The sequence below is a fragment of the Procambarus clarkii genome, chromosome 5 (assembly GCF_040958095.1).
Source record: "Procambarus clarkii isolate CNS0578487 chromosome 5, FALCON_Pclarkii_2.0, whole genome shotgun sequence".
NCBI lineage: Eukaryota > Metazoa > Arthropoda > Malacostraca > Decapoda > Cambaridae > Procambarus > Procambarus clarkii.
Window position 1 is genome coordinate 29,156,297 of NC_091154.1, and position 22,058 is coordinate 29,178,354.

Sequence of the window (22,058 nt, forward strand, 5' to 3'; positions counted from 1 at the left end):
TTTAAAATCATCTTGGCCCATGCCTCTATTTCCTAGCAGTAAATAGGTACCTGGGAGTTAGACAGCTGCTACGGGCTGCTTCCTGGGGGGGGGGGGGTAACAAAAAGGAGGCCTGGTCGAGGACCGGGCCGTGGGACGCTAAGCCCCGAAATCATCTCAAGATAACCTCAAGATGGGTGTCTTCGTTTGTTGCAAATGGCTACGAACAAATATTCAAATACAATTCTAGAGAGGTTGTTAAGGTTTTGTGCAACAAACGTTATGATTCACGTCTCGTTAAGCAGTAATTATAACATAAATTACATAATAAAGCACACACACACACACACACACACACACACACACACACACACACACACACACACACACACACACACACACACACACACACACACACACACATTAGGCAGTGATGTGGTGGAGGCTGACTGCATACAGTTTCAAATGAACATATGATAGAGCCCAGTAGGCTCAGGAATCTGTACATCAGTTTATTGACAGTTGAGAGGCGGGACCAAAGAGCCAGAGCTCAACACCTGCAAGCACAATTAGGTGAGTACACACACACGCACACACACACACACACACACACACACACACACACACACACACACACACACACACACACACACACACACACACACACACACACACACACACACACACACACACACAACCACTACCTTTCCTCTGGGTTGGAGGGTGAGCTTGAAGATGGTTGTACTTGAGGCAGTTGAGAAATGTGTCGTCGGGGTCTTCCTTGAGCCTGATGCTTCCGCTGTCTTCCTCCATGCCGCCCTTCACGGCTATTATGGTCCCTTCCTCGCCGCCCACGCCGCCCACGCCACCCACGTCACCAACCTGCCGCCCTGCCAGCGCCCGCCCTAGCCACTGCCGGTGGAGCCGGATGGAGAAGACGACACCCACCACCACTGGCAGGATAACCAAGAATCTTATAGTAGTAAGAATCTTTTGAGGCCAGAAATCTCAGGATATAAGAATGGTAAGCGAGTAACAATTTTTTTAATAATTTTATGTGTGTGTCCCTAGAAAGATGAGAATTCTGGATATGTTGCAATTAAATTAGTAAACAAAAAACTTCTTTATTTTTTAAAACAAGAATAAAAATAATTATATCCTATTGCTGAGAATTACTAAACGACGACAAATATTTGAAATTAACATCTCCAATGTCACTATAGAATAATGGAAATATAAACATGGCAAAAAACACCTTTAATAAACAAGTTATTCGCCGCGGGGGGAGAAAAATAATAATAAAAGCAAGTATGTATGTTGTTTAAGATTCGCTACCCGGAACCAAAAGTTCCAAGTAGCACGGGCTATGGTGAGCCCGTAGCACTTACCGAGTAAGAAGAGAGAGAGCGTGAGGGCGGCTATGGCCACTGGAGCTGTGAATGGGTGACTGTCTGGGGACAGTCCACCCCACTCGCAATTATCCCCAGTGCGGCCCGGGCCGCACACGCACAGGTAACCGGGCCGCAGGTTGTAGCAGGAGCCGCCGTGGAGACAGGGCCGCCACAAGCACTCGTCCACGTCTTCACAAACGGTATCGTCCACCAGCTGCCCTCCGGCCCCGCAACTATAAGACGGAAACTCTATATTACACTCAAGATGTTCTCTGGGGTTTACACTTGTCCCTCTCTCTCTCCAAGACCACAAATAATATGGGAAATCTTCAATACCTTATAGCGACCTCCACATGTAATTCTCAGCACGGTAGCTGCCATTACATTGTACAGGAGCTGCCACGGTAGTGTTAATATAATATGTAGTGTTAGTATGTAATTCTCAGCACTGTAGCGGCCACTATAGCTGTCAACACCAGGTCCTGTTCAGGAACATTACTGGAACATTTATGTTATCGACAAGTGTTAGTTGTCGTTGCTTGGCCTGTCGCCTTCAACCCCCCCCCCCCCCCCCGTGGCCTCCTATCCTCCGTGGCCTCCTCCTAGCCCCCGTTGCCTTCATTACCAGGAGACTATACCAACTATACTTTTGTCCTGTTATCCAGTAGTTTTCAAAAGCTTTACAATCGTCTTAATAGCCTGTATTGTCTTCCATACACTCTACAGTCTTTCAACAGTTTACAGCCTACCGTCTGCAATCTCTAAAACATAAGGACTGAAAGGAAATCATCTTCATCGCCACAAAACAATAATTGAGTAACGACGATGATAAACGTTAAAGAAGAAAAAAAAAGATATTATTAAAACACGTAATTACATATTCCTCTTTTGGGACGTTGTTAATTTTAAAAAAGATCTTTTGCCAGTTAACGCAAAGGAATGTTCGCATACTTGTGTCCGTCAAGAGGAAATCGCCCTCCAACTTAAGACATTATGCCAAACTGGTCTCGTTCATTCCTCCCGAGTTCTGTGCTGGTCCATTAAACTAGCTGGCACGATTATATGAATGTTTCTGACTGGGGCGAATTATAACGCGTAAATCACTATTCTGGTGAGGCGTCCCTGTCCCTCAGAACTATGGCTGGAGACCGAGCTCTACGGTAACGAAAGCCCCTCGGTGTCTGGTAACGGAAGCCCCTCGGAGTCTGGTAACGGAAGCCCGTCGGTGTCTGATAACGGAAGCCCTCAGTGTCTGGTAACGGAAGCCTTTTGTGTATCGCAACGGGAGCCCGCAGTGTAGAGTAACTGGAGACAGGCGCTCTTTTAACACATCAACCCTCTTCCAGGGGCCAGATTCACGAAGCAGTTACAGAATTACTTACGAACGTATACAGCTTTCCTCAAACTTTGACGGCTTTGGTTATATTTATTAAACAGTTTACAAGCATGAAAACTTTCCAATTAACTGTTTTTATTGTTATAAACAGCCTCCTGGTGTTTCGGAGCTCATTACCTGTTTAATATTTGTAAACAAAGCCGGCAAAGATTGAGAAAAGGTTCATAAGTGCTTGCGTAACTGCTTCGTGAATCTGGCCGTAGGATCCCAAGGATCCTAGGGCCAGACGCACAGCTATGTTGTGGTATATGGTAACTTTAGCCCGCGGTATATGGTAACTTTAGCCGGCGGTATATGCTAACGAACGTTCTCGGTATAGTCACGGGTGACAATAGTAAAAGTATAGGTGTCGTTGAATACGGGGAAGGGTTAAACGAACGTTTAGCTCGGGGTTCAGGTACTCAACTAGGTGGGGGGGGGGCTACTGCAGATGACAGAGTGCCGCTGAGTGCCGCTGAGTGCCTGTAGCTGTTAGAGGATGAACGTTTGAGGAGAAGAAAGTTGGCAACATGTGTCCCAGCCAGACTTCCATGGGAAACGTTTTATCACAATCTTGTTAAATAGAAAGAATCTCTCCTAAAGTAATTGATAAGATGATTTTGTTTAAATAATTGTAACCCTCTTTTTATATAAACAGATCTCTTAAATTATATAATTATACATGTCAGTTGAATTTTTTAAATGTTTACGATAATTGGTAATTTTGGATTTATAAATCAATAAAGCGGTTAATACCTTCAGCAAAATTAAATATTGCACAGCACTCTGTTTCGTTTGGGATTATTTTTATTTTTTATTTTGGGCTCCTTTATTGCATCATATTCCTGCCCGATACTAAATATGAGTATATAAATAAGACACATATATATTTATTTCGTATGTGTGATATCTGTTACGGGTTGAGCCTATTGAAAGTGTTTATCTGGTAATAAAATATTGGGTTCTGAAGATACTATGATGGATTCTGAAAATAAAATATCGCGTTCTGAATGTTCGGTATTGAGTTCTTGAAAAATATAACTAAGTACGTAATGATTCAATATTGGGTTCTAAATAGATAATATTAAGCACTAAATATATATATATATATATATATATATATATATATATATATATATATATATATATATATATATATATATATATATATATATATATATATATATATATATATATATATATATATATATATATATATGTGTGTGTGTGTGTGTATGTGTGTGTATATATGATTTGGTTTTATGGATCCAATATTGTATTCAAAATCGACAACGTTCAGTTTTACATCACAATATTGAGTTCTAACGATACAATATTGGATTTTAGATATGTGTGTGTATAATATATATATATAATATAATTCGGATTTAATTCCCACCTCTCAGAACTAGGTACCTGCAGGTGGCACGTCCCCAGGTGCTGGTGCAGGAGAGGGGAGGGGCGCAGGTGGTGTTGACGCAGGCGTCCGGGGCAGGGCATCCGCGGGTGAAACGTTCTGAGGTGGTCACTTGACCCCAGCTGGTACCGTTGACGGCGGGGGGCAGCGGCAACGGCCGCCCGGACACGCGCAGGTCGTCTATGCAACCTAGTGAGAGGAGAATGATGGGGCTGTATGTTCATGGAGGTGGAGGGGGGAGTCGACCTAGACCAAGTCCTCCAACAAGTACCGAGAGATGGACACCAGTTCTCTGGTAAGTTTGCTTGTCTTGGACCAAAGTAAACAGGCTGGTTGGTCAATAAGCTGTTGTGGTGGCCTCAAAAAACATCAATAATTAATTGGTTGATGTTCCTAAAGCCCAACATTATATCAAAAGCATAATTCGATTTAAAACTCATGTCTGGCCTTAAGCAGACCGTTCTCATCAACATGGGCCAAATGCTCGTTAATCCAGTCTCGAAGCCCACCCTGTTCATAAACAGAAAAACACTTAACATGCAAAGCATCCTCAGGCTATACTCTGTTCCATTTCTCGCTAACCCCAAAGATGTATAGTTTAATTTTAACGTTATATTCAATCAAACACAACAATTTCTCGAATAAAATTAATTTTATAATTACTGGATAGCCCTAGAATATGTTACGTTAGGTGTTTTACATCTGTTGACACTTGTTTGCAGTATGTGGGTGAAGCATGGAGACAAGAGATATTCCAATGCAAGACTTATGACAATCAGTTGTGAGTCGTGTGTAATAGCAGTCCGTCCTCAACACAGTCCGTCCTCAACACAGTCCGTCCTCAACACAGCCCGTCCTCAACACAGCCCGTCCTCAACACAGTCCGTCCTCAACACAGTCCGTCCTCAACACAGCCCGTCCTCAACACAGCCCGTCCTCAACACAGTCCGTCCTCAACACAGTCCGTCCTCAACACAGCCCGTCCTCAACACAGCCCGGCCTCAACACAGTCCGTCCTCAACACAGCCCGTCCTCAACACAGCCCGTCCTCAACGCAGCCCGTCCTCAACACAGCCCGTCCTCAACGCAGCCCGTCCTCAACACAGCCCGTCCTCAACGCAGCCCGTCCTCAACACAGCCCGTCCTCAACGCAGCCCGTCCTCAACACAGCCCGTCCTCAACACAGCCCGTCCTCAACACAGCCCGTCCTCAACGCAGCCCGTCCTCAACACAGCCCGTCCTCAACACAGCCCGTCCTCAACACAGCCCGTCCTCAACACAGCCCGTCCTCAACACAGCCCGTCCTCAACACAGCCCGTCCTCAACACAGCCCGTCCTCAACACAGTCCGTCCTCAACACAGTCCGTCCTCAACACAGCCCGTCCTCAACACAGCCCGGCCTCAACACAGTCCGTCCTCAACACAGCCCGTCCTCAACACAGCCCGTCCTCAACGCAGCCCGTCCTCAACACAGCCCGTCCTCAACGCAGCCCGTCCTCAACACAGCCCGTCCTCAACGCAGCCCGTCCTCAACACAGCCCGTCCTCAACGCAGCCCGTCCTCAACACAGCCCGTCCTCAACACAGCCCGTCCTCAACACAGTCCGTCCTCAACACAGTCCGTCCTCAACACAGCCCGTCCTCAACACAGCCCGGCCTCAACACAGCCCGTCCTCAACGCAGCCCGTCCTCAACGCAGCCCGTCCTCAACACAGCCCGTCCTCAACGCAGCCCGTCCTCAACGCAGCCCGTCCTCAACACAGCCCGTCCTCAACACAGCCCGTCCTCAACACAGCCCGTCCTCAACACAGCCCGTCCTCAACACAGCCCGTCCTCAACACAGCCCGTCCTCAACACAGCCGTCCTCACCAACAAAGGACAAATGGGCATTCTATGCAGCCACCTATGCACCTTTCTACGAACGAGAAACTCTTCACACGTCTCACAACTGACGACTTTCGAACATTTCTCTAACGGTGCTTCGCTGACGACTTCTGTTCGAATCCCAATTATCACCATAAATGCTTCACCCGCGTATGACCAACGCAAATAATTGCCAACAGACATACCACCTAACATAACCAAACCTAAGCCTAAATATGCACAGTGTGCCAACATATTAATTAACATTTGATAAATTGTTAATTTTAAATTAACGGCATGATAAAATTTATAAACGAGTCTTTTGGGGTCGTAGCAAAGCTTAGAACGAGCACAGCGTAATAATGGGGTAGACTCAAAATCCCTTTCTAGACTCAAGTCTCACATTTGAGACACCGTTAGCCAAACTGAGATAGTAATTACCTTCGCTATTTAAGCTCACAAGACTTCCCAAGATCTTTGACCAGAGCTTGCGAGACTAGCTCTGGAAGGAAACGATCAGTAAAATGCTCCAAGCTATTGCTGCTATATAACACTTGGAAGAGATCAGGATAAGGATTTGGGATGGGACGGGGGGGTTCAAGGAATGGTGCCCAACCACTAGGATGGTCGGGGATTGAACGCCGACCTGCATGAAGCGAGACTGTCATTCTACCGTTCAGCCCAAGTGGCTGGGCGACCAAGACGAGGGATGATTTCGTATTCATTCTTTGTATTAAAGTGATCACGATGGATTAAAATTCCAAGGCATTTTTTAATGCAAAAACATCAGTAATGAAATTGGAAGAAAAGGAAAAACAAAAGAAGAACGAAAGGAAGAGATGTACGGGAAAGAAGAAAACAGGGTGTTGTAGCAGGAGAAACTGGATAAGAAAGAGTGAAGGGAAAGATACGAAACACAAGAAGCAAACACAGGTTAGCGACACGGAGCATGGCGTGGAGAAGATGGATGCGCTTAAAGATGATCCGACAAGAGGGAGGTGTGGACCACGTGGCTCCCTCGCCGCCCCTCGCCACAAGAGGGCCACGTCAACTCAAGAGGTTGGCTCACTACTCTTTTACCATTAACGCTACCAAGACAAGACTAGAGCGTTGTAGACTAGAGTGGAGAGCGTCCTAGACCACAAGACCAGCTTTCAGCATCTTGCAACACGAATGTGAATTATCTGATTCGAAGCGCCTTGTCATTTGTATCACTTTGAAGCTCTTCCGCATACTCATTTTTTATTTAGCTTTTTAATATTCAGCTCGGAAGAGCTTATTGTGGGGCTCTTTAGGATGAGCTTTACTCGCTTGACATCCCTGCGGCAACCTCACTAAAGCCAGAGGTCGTTACAAGTGCGTGTGTGTGTGTGACTGGCCTGTACACGACCCGTTAACGCTTGGATTGATCATTAGTTAATGTCATGTCTAGCTCTCGAAATTGTGACATTTTCCGACTTGGCTTTCCCCAAGCCTAGTTACTCGCAAATAACGTCATCGTGGCTCTCTTACTAACACTTATGTTCCCCAATTTGAGCTGTCTTTATGCTTGGATTCCCTGTTGTTGGCTTACATACGTCTTTCCGTTGCATGCATTATTGAGGCCCTGATCTTGCCCCCTACCCTACGACCAGGGCTACGACCAGGGCTACCTCGTGTCTCCCTGTTAGTACAGGGAAGACGTCGTGGCTGGGACCAGCTTCCCAGGGCTGCTGAAACGGCTGGGCGACCGTCCCAGCAGCTTGGGTAGTGGTGACATGGTGTTCGCTGCTTGATTAAGTGAGAAAAATAAATCTACGTTTTAAAGTTAATTGGATTTTTAAAATACATATATATATATATATATATATATATATATATATATATATATATATATATATATATATATATATATATATATATATATATATATATATATATATGTCGTACCTAGTAGCCAGAACGCACTTCTCAGCCTACAATGCAAGGCCCAATTTGCCTAATAAGCCAAGTTTTCATGAATTATTTGTTTTTCGACTACCTAACCTACCTAACCTAACCTAAACTAACTTTTTCGGCTACGTAACCTAACCTAACCTATAAAGATAGGTTAGGTTAGGTTAGGTAGGGTTGGTTAGGTTCGGTCATATATTCACGTAACTTTCAACTCCAATAAAAAAAAATTGACCTCATACATAATGAAATGGGTAGCTTTATCATTCCATGAGAAAAAAATTAGAGAAAATATATTAATTCAGGAAAACTTGGCTTATTAGGCAAATCGGGCCTTGCATAGTAGGCTGAGAAGTGAGTTCTGGCTACTAGGTACGACATATATATATATATATATATATATATATATATATATATATATATGTCGTACCTAATAGCCAGAACGCACTTCTCAGCCTACTATGCAAGGCCCAATTTGCCTAATAAGCCAAGTTTTCATGAATTAATTGTTTTTCGACTACCTAACCTACCTAACCTAACCTAACCTAACTTTTTCGGCTATAACCTAACCTATAAAGATAGGTTAGGTTAGGTTAGGTAGGGTTGGTTAGGTTCGGTCATATATCTACTTTAATTTTAGCTCCAATAAAAAAATTGACCTATATACATAATGAAATGGGTAGCTTTATCATTTCATAAGAAAAAAATTAGAGAAAATATATTAATTCAGGAAAACTTGGCTTATTAGGCAAATCGGACCTTGCATAGTAGGCCAAGAAGTGCGTTCTGGCTACTAGGTACGACATATATATATATATATATATATATATATATATATGTCGTACCTAGTAGCCAGAACTCACTTCTCAGCCTACTATTCAAGGCCTGATTTGCCTAATAAGCAAAGTTTTCCTGAATTAATATATTTACTATAATTTTTTTCTTATGAAATGATAAAGCTACCCTTTTCTCTATGTATGAGGTCAATTTTTTTTTATTGGAGTTAAAATTAACGTAGATATATGACCGAACCTAACCAACCCTACCTAACCTAACCTAACCTATATTTATAGGTAAGGTTAGGTTAGGTAGCCAAAAAAAGCTAGGTTAGGTTAGGTTAGGTAGGTTAGGTAGACGAAAAAATATTAATTCATGAAAACTTGGCTTATTAGGCAAATCGGGCCTTGAATAGTAGGCTGAGAAGTGCGTTCTGGCTATTAGGTACGACATATATATATATATATATATATGTCGTACCTAGTAGCCAGAACTCAATTTTCAGCCTGCAATGCAAGGCCCGATTTGCCTAATAAGCCAAGTTTTCATGAATTAAAATATTTTCTCTAATTTTTTTCTTATGAAATGATAAAGCAACCCATTTCATTATGTAAGAGGTCAATTTTTTTTTTATTGGAGTTAAAATTAACGTAGATATATGACCGAACCTAACCAACCCTACCTAACCTAACCTAACCTATCTTAATAGGTTAGGTTAGGTTAGGTAGCCGAAAAAGTTAGGTTAGGTTAGGTTAGGTAGGTTAGGTAGTCGAAAAGCAATTAATTCATGAAAACTTGGCTTATTAGGCAAATCGGGCCTTGCATAGTAGGCTCAGAAGTGAGTTCTGGCTACTAGGTACGACATATGTCTATATATATATATATATATATATATATATATATATATATATATATATATATATATATATATATATATATATATATATATATATGTCGTACCTAATAGCCAGAACGCACTTCTCAGCCTACTATTCAAGGCCCGATTTGCCTAATAAGCCAAGTTTTCATGAATTAATGTTTTTTCGTCTACCTAACCTACCTAACCTAACCTAACCTAGCTTTTTTTGGCTACCTAACCTAACCTTACCTATAAATATAGGTTAGGTTAGGTTAGGTAGGGTTGGTTAGGTTCGGTCATATATCTACGTTAATTTTAACTCCAATAAAAAAAAATTGACCTCATACATAGAGAAAAGGGTAGCTTTATCATTTCATAAGAAAAAAATTATAGTAAATATATTAATTCAGGAAAACTTTGCTTATTAGGCAAATCAGGCCTTGAATAGTAGGCTGAGAAGTGAGTTCTGGCTACTAGGTACGACATATATATATATATATATATATATATATATATATATATATATATATATATATATATATATATATATATATATATATATATATATATATAAAGACAAATATTCAGCTGCCTAAAGATGCTCGCGAGGTCTAAGTGTCTATTATTGCTCTTGTAACAAAAGCAATTTATTAAACAAAATATTATCGGGTTGTGCACTGAAATTCTAATTTCTTACAGCCCGCCCTCTGAACTAATGGATGGCGTGTTGGATGTTATGGTAACCAACTTTACAAATGCAACCTAATATGAAAGTACCGGCTCTCAAATGCACGTTTTCCATGCATCAGAGTGATAGAGGGGTTGCTTGGGTTCGTGCCGTTCTTGTTCGGTTAAGCGGTTGGATTTTGTACGTGTTGGCAAATCATGAGAACGGGCCGAGTTGTTCGACATCCCGGCTAGGGTAAACAAGGAACCAATGCTCGTACCTACGTCAAAAAATGGGCGGTTCTAGTATATACTCACTGTCGCTGAGGTCTTCGTGGACGGTAACGAGGCTCACTCCTGCGAACTCCGGCATGCCTCCCACCGTCACTCCGTCATGTTTGTCGACCTCCAGCGGCCCCGGCGAGACCCTGACGCCCCTGGCGCCGGGGCCCTGCAGTAGCGACACCAGGGACTCGTTCCTCCTCCAGCCGTCGCCGTCGTCGACGCTCACCGCCAGGTTGTGTCCGTGACGTTCTGCGACGATGGTGTGCCAGGCGCCGTCGCCCACAGGCCGCCCCTCCACGCAGGCCGCCCGCGTCGCCCATCCCGCCCCTGATACTGACACACACGCCACGCCCGCACGCAACTGGGAGAAACATCAGAATTACAACACTTTTATTAAATGTTGGAGCTATATTTTTATGGGAAACTTAAATATTTTCAGTGTTGTAGCGTGAGTACGTAGCAAGCGTAGAATAGGAACGCAAGACTTACATGTAGAGTGAAGGCAGCAGAGCGGTGGTGAGCTGCCAGGCGCAGCAAAAGCCCATTTCGAGGGCCCCGGGTCCTCACCCGCAGCTGCACCGTCACGACCCGCGGCGCCGGGGTGAACGATAGCGCCACCTTCATGTAGGACGACTTGCCCAGAGCAGCGGGCGTGGTTGGGGTGGCACAGCCCAGACCTGACCAGCCGGGGTCGCACTCGCACTGCGGGTGTAGCAAGCCGCCAACACACTGGCCGCGACGCCCACACCCACCTAGGCCGCCAGGGCACGCTGCGTCTTGAGGGTGGCAGCCGCCCACACTACCCTGGCTGTAGGCCGGCTCGCCCAGATCCACCAGCTGCAACGACGCTGCAGGACAGTCAGTTAATTCATCTTCTTACCCGCCTCCGGTGTTATAGCAGAGCCTCTTATACAGCCTCTTATCCTATAGCCTCTTATACAGCCCCGTAGCCCCCATCTAGGAGCGTGTCGCATTGAGAACATAGTCCCAAAGTGATATAGAGGTTTACTATAGCCAACGAATGCAAAATATATATATATATATACTATAATTTTAAAATCAAATTCTATGCCACAGGTCCATAGAACAACAACAATAGCAACATCATGTTCTCACCTGACCATTGAGGGTGAGATGTGACACACAGCCCTCCAGAGGGCGGGCCGTGGGCGCCTCCACCCAGCCGTGATCATCAGGGCGCGGGGGCGCGTGGGCCAGGCCGCCCACCTGCAGGGGTGGCGAGCCCGCCCACGCCTCCCCACCCGTGGGGAGGACCCACTCGGCCCGCGTTATACAGTGGGAGTCGTGGGAAGAGCGATCGTGCCAGCCTCGGCCACACAGGTCCACCATTACCGACACACCCTGGGAACGTCACACACGCTTAAACACTTACTTAAACGCTTAAACACTTACTTAAACGCTTAAACACTTACTTAAACGCTTAAACACTTGCTTAGACGCTTTAGCACTTACTTAAACGCTTAAACATTTACTTAAACACTTACTTAAACGCTTAAACATTTACTTAAACGCTTAAACACTTACTTAAATGCTTAAACACTCACTTAAACGCTTAAACACTCACTTAAACGCTTAAACACTTACTTAAACGCTTACACACTTACTTAAACGCTTAAACACTTACTTAAACGCTTAAACACTTGCTTAGACGCTTTAGCACTTACTTAAACGCTTAAACATTTACTTAAACGCTTAAACACTTACTTAAATGCTTAAACACTCACTTAAACGCTTAAACACTTACTTAAACGCTTAAACATTTACTTAAACGCTTAAACACTTACTTAAATGCTTAAACACTCACTTAAACGCTTAAACACTTACTTAAACGCTTAAACACTTACTTAAACGCTTAAACACTTACTTAAACGCTTAAACACTTACTTAAACGTTTAAACACTTAAACATTTACCAAAACGCTTAGATAAATAAACGCTTAAATGCTTAAACTCTTAAAGGCTTAAACACTTAAACGCTTAAACAATTTCACCTCTTGTTGCACGCCTAGCTGTAACGCTCTTGCTAAATTTGAAGTAAACTGTTACTTGCGACTATATTCCGAGGTATACTGCTCTCCCCTCCTTATTTGAAGTCTGCCGATTTGTTCTGAGTCAATTTGGCAATGTTGTAAAGGCAAAAAACGGAATATCTTTGTAAGAAACGAAGAAGCAGTCCTGCTTTCGTGCTGTTTCAAACCTGAAGCCTCGCCATACCTACCATACATAAAGCATAGGAGCTTAAGCAGGCAATGAGTCACAATAACGTGGCTGAAGTATGTTGACCAGACCACACACACTAGAAGGTGAAGGGACGACGACGTTTCGGTCCGTCCTGGACCATTCTCAAGTCGATTGAGAATGGTCCAGGATTGAGAATCGACTTGAGAATGATCCAGGACGGACCGAAACGTCGTCGTCGTCACCTTCTAGTGTGTGTGGTCTGGTCAACATAGGAGCTTAAGCACTAAAACACACACACTTGACACTGTAGATATATAATTAAAGCAACACCTTCCTAGGTGTGACGGGCTCACTAAGTAGCCCCGTGCTACACGGACATTGTGTTGCGTGTTGCTGAATATAAAACAATAACAACCACCACCTCCCTAGATGAAGAACATCTGACATTCGTTTGGGGGTGATCCTGAACGTCATGGGTTCGAATCCTGGTCGGGTCATTTAGAGTTCTTAGTGATCTATGGCGAACCTGCAGCTTTTCTCTCTCTCATCACACACACACACACATAGAACAGATAACACGCAACAGACTGCATAACGTGAAACAGCACAAGGAACCTTTTTCACGCTATCAAGTGTGTTGGATGTTATCTGTTCTCTTACACATTATCTTGGTGCATGTTATCTCTTCTCCTACACTTTATGTTGGTGCATGTTATCTGTTCTCCTACACATTATCTTGATGCATGTTATATGTTCTCTTACACGCTATCTTGTTACACATTACCGTGTTCATGACCTAAATTTTGTTACAAATTGTTCATTGTCTTCCTGGACTAGTGACCATTGGAGCGTATATAGCAAGTGGACAATTAAATCCTTGTCATGAATTATTCATCAATTATAGTTGATAATTGCAGTGCCAATATTCGGTGTTGATCAACCTGTCCTCGCCATTGAAAAACCGAAATGTTAACATAAACGACCACATCGTCACAATTACTGTGCATTAGTGAAATTAAAGGCACCGCAATATTGATGATACTTCTGTCATCAAGGGGGTCCGATACTAACAAGCCTCGGCCCCTGTAATTGAGGCCGGTTGCCACGGTTCATACGCCTAGGGGTTAGAGCCAAACCACTTGAAAATTGACGTACGTCAAACCGTGAAAAATGGCAATAGACATCGTGTAATGGGACTTGGTTGGTTTATTTACCATTTAATTGACTACCCTCCCCGCTACCCCACCACCCCCTCCTCCAATACACACATCCCCCGCAATGCCCCTCTCCCCCCCTTCCTCCCCCAACAAAAAAAAATTGTCATTGTGCAGTACCTGAGAAACAACCAGAATAATAAATAACATATTCGTAAGTTCTTGAATTAAATAAGTACCAAAACAGTAAATTAAAATTAAATATTATATTGTGGGTTCATATATATATATATATATATATATATATATATATATATATATATATATATATATATATGTCGTACCTAATAGCCAGAACGCACTTCTCAGCCTACTATTCAAGGCTCGATTTGCCTAATAAGCCAAGTTTTCATGAATTAATGTTTTTTCGTCTACCTAACCTACCTAACCTAACCTAACCTAGCTTTTTTTGGCTACCTAACCTAACCTTACCTATAAATATAGGTTAGGTTAGGTTAGGTAGGGTTGGTTAGGTTCGGTCATATATCTACATTAATTTTAACTCTAATAAAAAAAAATTGACCTCATACATAGAGAAAAGGGTTGCTTTATCATTTCATAAGAAAAAAATTATAGTAAATATATTAATTCAGGAAAACTTGGCTTATTAGGCAAATCGGGCCTTGAAAAGTAGGCTGAGAAGTGAGTTCTGGCTACTAGGTACGACATATATATATATATATATATATATATTATATATATATATACATATATATATATATATATATATATATATATATATATATATATATATATATATATTTTTTTTTTTTTTTTTTTTTTTTGAAGGAACTGGGTTCTAGGCTCATTGAAACAACAAGGGACCCGAGAGCTGCAAGCTTTCTTTTCCAGCGCCTCAGTGTGGCGATACAGAGGGGAAATGCGCACTGCATCCAGGGTTCCTGCCCGCCATCTGAGGAGCTGGAGGAACTCGACAACCTATGACAACCATCTTTGTAACCCATATGTAACTCCTTTTTTGTAACAAAGTTCAAATAAAGTAAATATATATGTGTACATACAAAAGAATGGGGGTGGTAGGAGAAGATAATATTAGTGTTCAGTGAGAAACCACAAGGTCTCCTCTGAATACTTTTTATTTTCTTCTCCGAGGCTATGGGTCCCCACATTGGCACCAGAGGTGGTACCCTCACAAAATTTATATATATATATATATATATATATATATATATATATATATATATATATATATATATATATATATATATATATATATATATATATATATATATATATATATATATATATATACCTCAAAATACCTCAAAAAATAGTCAATAATAATCCCTGAATGTGTGCGAATGTCCACTGCGAGTGGACATACACTAGCTGGGTGTTGGTCGCCCCAGTATTCAGACGTCATCCCGCTGGGCCGCAGGTGGGGCTGAGTGTACTCACCACGACGCCTGTGTCCCAGACTGGCTTCAGGCACCGGCTCGTGAGTCTAGTTTCAGACGCAGTAATTGGGACGAGTTGCAGCTGGACTCTGGCGAAAACTACCGTCCTGGGTTGTTGATCTTGACCACCTGAGACACTATATAGCGGCCACTCACCCCAAGTGGTATATAAGTTGTTATATAATTCGTTTGGTCGAGGAAGCCAAGGCTTGAATTGTTGTTCCCCCCCCCCAGGCACCTATATCACGTTAACTCTATGATCCTTCTGACCACTTTATCAGCGATCGTCTATTGCTGGATCATTGGTCAGAGGACCTGAACTGTTGACGGAGAGACACCTTTGGGCGGCCTGGGTTCGAATCCTCTGAGGGGTCATAGTTAGTGATATATATAATATACATAAATTTATTAATAACGTGGAGTTCTTATTGAAAAAAAAGTAAAATGGAAGAGACAGGAAAGCAAAACATCTGAGACCTATAATTTGTTCCAGTGCTTATAGAGAGGGGGAGAAGCAAGGGGGAAAGGAGCCAGAGGGGGGGGGGAGAACGAAGAGGGGAGAGAGACCCTGGGCAACGCCGGGCAACCCCCATCCCCCTAGTATGTATATATACATTAGGCTCTGACCGGGGTCCACAGTTACAGCCCCACTCCTGTGCCAGGTAAGTCCACTACGGGCTCACCATAGCCCGTGCTACTTGGAACTCTTTGTTCCGAGTAGCTGAATCTATAACAACAACAACAACAACAACATCAGCGATAGGGGTCGAGCTATTAGTACTGGTAATGGCAAGAAAGAGCCTACATTTCCGGCCTATTCATGCCCCGTGCCACCCTTAGGGTGGCTTAATCTTCATCAATCATCATCTGCAGTCCTGGTCTTGGATTGGATTGACGCGTCCATGGACCCCATCCCCAGATCTCCAGTATCAGCTATTAATACAGATAATGGCTCCAAAGAGCCTCCACTTACGGGCTCACCATAGCTTGTGTTACTTGGAACTTTTTGTTCTGAGTAGCTGACGCTATGACAGCAACAACAAAGTGATACTACTGACTCTCTGCAGGATGCAACCCCACAACAATTGCCTAACTCCTGGGTACTGTTAGGTAAACAGAGGTGATATGAAACGTGCCCAACCATTTCTGTCCCCCCCGGGAATCGACCCCAGTATCCCCGGCTGTGAATCGAGAACGAAGCCGTACTAAGAGACGCAATTAATAGTATATATATCCACTCTTCTGTCTCTTAACGCGTAACAATTTTAGCGGAATCGACTAATCCGTTAAAAATGAGACCAATTAGGCAAATTTTCAGCCTTGTAAAATTTAAGCTTGTCATGCATTGGCCTCGATAGGTTAGGTGGGTGGCTTGGGTTAGGCAGAACAGTTGTATTTTTTGAGAGTGACAAAATCGAGAGAACACGTATGTAAGAATGCTGCAACACTTGGAGGAATATGGAAGCTGGAGCTGTACGACACGTCACAATCTGGGCGAACTTAATAATACCTCGACGCCCACACGATTATCCGGAAGATTAATATGGCAATAACAGTAATGAACGATATTTGGCAAGTAATGAACGATATATGCATGCCAACATGCATGCATGCCAGTGTATACATGCGCGTATGCATGCCAACAATTGGATGACTTCTGTACATTGAAATCGGCTTCATTGTTGACATTGAACATAAACATCGCACATTCACTTCAAAATAGGTTGAACAGACATAAATTTTTATACCAGCGACTTTCATTGTCTTGATCACCTTTCATTCAGCCTTGAATTACCGCTAGCATCGCACAGCTCTAATGGTGTGTTGGTGTTTTACTTCCTCTGAATCTTTTGTAACTAATATGACAGTCACGAGTTCACTCTCAGTACGTGGATTTGGGTGGAAGTATCCAGACAAATATGATATTAAAACCAATGAGATCACTTTCTTGCGATATTACTTCGATGAATCTGGCAGTATTCAGACGAAATACGCAGCACTTTTAAGTCAAAATGGTACAATTTTGAGGCCAACGACAGTACTTTGATTAAGAATGGCAGTTTTATATCTTTATAATAATGCCTCTGCTGGAGTTGTAGAGACGTGCCTGTGTCTACTGTCGTGTCCCAGGACAGAAGCCCAGATCATCTGCTTAACTCTCTTGTTAATTACTGGTAATCATTAGAAATATGTAGAGGAAACCAACTCGACGTAGGGCAGAATGGAAGAGGAGGCTGGCATACCTGGGCGTTGAGGTGAAGGTGTAGAAGGTGCCAGTCACCGTCGTTCACCGTCGTGTTCACCTCAAGTTTAAGTGGCGACCCTCCGCCTTCCAGCACGACCTGCGGCCGCCCTTCCCAGAGCTGCACGGCCAGCATGGGCGTGGGCGGAGAGTGTGGGCGGCGTGGATGGGGCGCCAGAGGACCAGAGAAGAGGAGGAGGGCGTGGGAGCGCCGCGTGAGGACCCTGAAGGAGATGGTGAGAGGCAGACACGGAGGCAAGGGACGCACCCAAGCCCAGCCGGCCCCAGAGAACGTGCGCGCCAGCACCTTGCACCGGGGCCCCACCGACCCCTGGGGACACACACATCTGTAAACGTAAACAAAAGTTCCGTTAGCTGAAGTAGTCGTTATTAGTCGCCAGGGGACGAATGAGTGACGAATACCTGATAATTGTTTGCAAATCCTTAGCCAATGATCCAATGATAAAGACAAAAATATAATAAATAATTAATTAGTTCTGCTCCGTTGAACACAAATGCAAGATTGTGTAATTATCTCGTAGAATTAATGAGCATATAATTACTAGACTTACATCTGGTGTGTATTAAAATTGAACACTGCGTATCATTCCTCTGTTTATACCCTAAGGGGCACAAAAATAATATCTAGATAAGCTGGTAAATCATTCAATGGTGTTTATTGGACCTGTCTCTCTAAAGTTCTAAACAAGCAGGAGGACGCGAGTAGTAAGGACCACCAGCTCTCAACCCATCTCGTGAGAACCTGTGAACCAACACTATCATTGTCTCATCAGGAATTCTGTGTCTTGGCTTTACACACTAAGTAACGAAGACTTCTCCAGACACACCAGGATCCGTGTAGCTGCTCACAAGCACAAACAAGTGGTGAGTATGGCCACAGTTGCACACACGCTCAAATAAGTGGCAAGTATGGCCACAGTTGCACACTCATGCACAAGCAAGTGGCAAGTATGGCCACAGTTGCACACTCATGCACAAGTGAGCTGCAGTGCCGAGTGCAGCTGCACGCAATTGACGTTTGTAGAATACTTTTAATGTGAAAAGTTTCTGAAAAACTCGGTTTAATGAAAACTCAATTTCATTAAACCACACGACGACGACGACACACACACACACACACACACACACACACACACACACACACACACACACACACACACACACACACACACACACACACACACACACACACACACACACACACACACACACACACACACACACACACACACACACACACACACACACACACACACACACACACACACACACACACACACACACACACACACACACACACACACACACACGTACAGGCGGAATCTAAGAGTCAATTCTCGATCCTGCAGGCACAAATAGGTGAGTACACACACACACATACACGCTCAGGTACAGTGCCAGTAAGCACAGTGTAAGCATACCCACACGCATGCGTACACAACACATGCGCATACGCAACATGCGCATGCATACGTTATCCCGCATAAACTTGCAACAAAAAAGCACCTGCTCCACACCCAGTAATATCCGCCACTCTGATGCAACAAGCGACACTGACTCTTTTTTTTTGTCGCGCATTAAATGGCAGAATTTCCAGTAGCTACACTTCACTCTGAATGATAAAAGTTATGACGACGAACGGGAAATAAACGACGCATTCGGATATATCCTTCACTTTTTGTTTAAAGGAAACTGATATATATATATATATATATATATATATATATATATATATATATATATATATATATATATATATATATATATATATATATATATATATATATATATATATATATTTATAGATATATCTTTTCCAGCGCCTCAGTGTGGCGATACAGAGGGGAAATGCGCACTGCATCCAGGTTTCCTGCCCGCCATCTGAGGAGCTGGAGGAACTCGACAACCTATGATAACCATCTTTGTAACCCATATGTAACTCCTTTTTTGTAACAAAGTTCAAATAAAGTAAATATATATGTGTACATACAAAAGAATGGGGGTGGTAGGAGAAGATAATATTAGTGTTCAGTGAGAAACCACAAGGTCTCCTCTGAATACTTTTTATTTTCATAAATCATATTTTTATTTTTATTCATAAATTATGAGTACAATTAGGTGAGTACACACACATACATTTAATAAAAGGAGGCATTTAGGGCGCTTTACACTGAGTACGTGAGACCAGTCTTAGAGTATGCCGCCTCATCATGGAGTCCCCATCTGAAGAAGCATATAAGGAACTGGAAAGGGTTCAGAAGTTTGCAACGAGACTCGTCCCAGAGTTACGAGGGATGGGTATGAAGAGCGCCTGAAGGAACTGTGCTTTACGACACTAGAAAAAAGAAGGGAGATGGGAAATATGATAGCAACGTATAAAATACTCAGGGGGATTGACAGAGTGGACATAGACGAAATGTTCATACGGAATAGTAACAGAACGAGGGGGACATGGGTGGAAGCTGGAAACTCAGATGAGTCACAGGGATGTTAGGAAGTTTTCTTTTAGCGTAAGAGTAGTGGAAAAATGGAATGCACTAGAGGAGCAGGTTGTGGAAGCAAATTCTATACATAATTTTAAAACTAGGTATGATAGGGAAATAGGACCGGGGTCATTGCTGTAAACAACCGATGGCTCGAAAGGCGGGATCCAAGAGTCAATGCTCGATCCTGCAGACACAAATAGGTGAGTACAAATAGATGAGTACACACACATCAGAACAGCCCTCAGGAACCTGTGTAAGGAATCATTCAGAACCTTGTACACAGCATATGTATAACCAATCCTGGAGTATGCGGCCCCAACATCGAGCCCGTACTTTGTCAAGCATAAGAAGAAGCTGGAAAAAGTTCAGAGGTATGCCACTAGGCTAGTTCCAGACCTTAAAGGCATGAGTTACGAGGAAAGACTGCGAAAAATGCACCTCACGATTCTGGAATACAGAAGAGTAAGGGGAGATATGATCACTACCTACACAATTCTCAGAGGAATTGACAAGGTAGATAAGGATAAACTGTTTAACACGGGAGGAACGCGAACAAGGGGACACAGGTGGAAGCTGAGTGCCCAAATGAGCCACAGGGACGTTAGAAAGATTTTTTTCAGTGTCAGAGTAGTTAACAGATGGAATGCATTAGGCAGTGATGTGGTGGAGGCTGACTCCAAACACAGTTTCAAATGAAGATATGATAGAGCCCAGCAGGCTCAAATCTGTACATCAGTTGATTGACAGTTGAGAGGCGGGACCAAAGAGCCAGAGCTCAGCCCCCGCAAGCACAATTAGGTGAGTACAACTAGGTGAGTACACACACACACACACACACACACACACACACACACACACACACACACACACACACACACACACACACACACACACACACACACACACACACACACACACACATTTTCTCCCCCTTAACCAGTTAACGTCTGTTGAGTTCTGTGCGCTTTGTTCCTCTCTAGAGTTCATATTTTTTTGTTCCTTGAGAGAGCCCCCGAAATATTTAACTTTCCATCTGTATTGGAATACTGAGGGAAAACGCTCCATCACCAAAAAATTCATAAAGGCCCCTTCCCCTTCTCTTATTGGACTTTGGCCGCCAGTTTACCGGCAAGTCCATCCCAATATCCATTGTAATATCCTATTTTCAACTTTCTGAATTCGAGGGTCAACTAACCAGTTGCAGTCTCTCAGTGAGCTTATTGTTTGAGGAGTAAAGCTGAGCCTGATCTACGGACTCAAACGATGAAACGTTAGTTTGCGGTTATGTGACCCAACCACTTTGACTGGACGGTAGAGCAACGGTCTCGATTCATGCATGTCGGCGTTCAATCCCCGACCGTCCAAGTGGTTAGGCAGCATTCCTTCCCCCTCGTCCTATTCCAAATCCTTATCCTGACTCCTTCCTAGTAATATAAAGTCATAATGGCTTGGCGCTTTCCCATAATAATTACAAAAAAATCGGTTATGTGTATGTCTATAACCTGAGGCTCTGAATCTCTTCCTGTCATGAAAATGGAAAAATGGCATATTTTTCAAGATTTAAACAAATATGAATGTGAAAAAAATAATAAAATAGCAATAATAATTTTATGTAGTTAAATCGTATTAAAGAATGAAATGTGGTGCATAATTAAAAAATATATAATAAAATAATTTAAAATTTAATCAATATAGTGCTACAAAATCTTTAGGTTATGAAATGTGGTTTGCTATGTGACCTATTATTATTAAGAGCGTGGGATCTATCTTGAGATCTTGAAATGATTTCGGGGCTTAGCATCCCCGCGGCCCGGTCCTCGACCAGGTCTTCTTTTTGTTATACATCCCCAGGAAGCAGCTGTCTAACTTTCAGGTACCTATTTTCTGCTAGGTCAGCAGGAGCATCAGAGTGAAAGAAACTTTGCCCATTTGT

General features: G+C 43.0%; 1 protein-coding gene across 1 annotated transcript in view; it reads right to left on the reverse strand.

Moving 5' to 3' along the window:
- LOC123748094 (uncharacterized) overlaps window positions 1-22,058 on the reverse strand; it is a 208,107-nt gene that overhangs the window by 2,001 nt on the left and 184,048 nt on the right. Inside the window, exons 17-23 of the mRNA XM_069303372.1 lie at window positions 17,620-17,965; window positions 11,660-11,905; window positions 11,033-11,380; window positions 10,577-10,904; window positions 4,162-4,351; window positions 1,368-1,603; window positions 684-932 (exon numbers count right to left, since the gene is read on the reverse strand). Coding sequence (XP_069159473.1) covers window positions 684-932; window positions 1,368-1,603; window positions 4,162-4,351; window positions 10,577-10,904; window positions 11,033-11,380; window positions 11,660-11,905; window positions 17,620-17,965 — 1,943 coding nt within the window. The remainder of the gene's footprint in view (window positions 1-683; window positions 933-1,367; window positions 1,604-4,161; window positions 4,352-10,576; window positions 10,905-11,032; window positions 11,381-11,659; window positions 11,906-17,619; window positions 17,966-22,058) is intronic.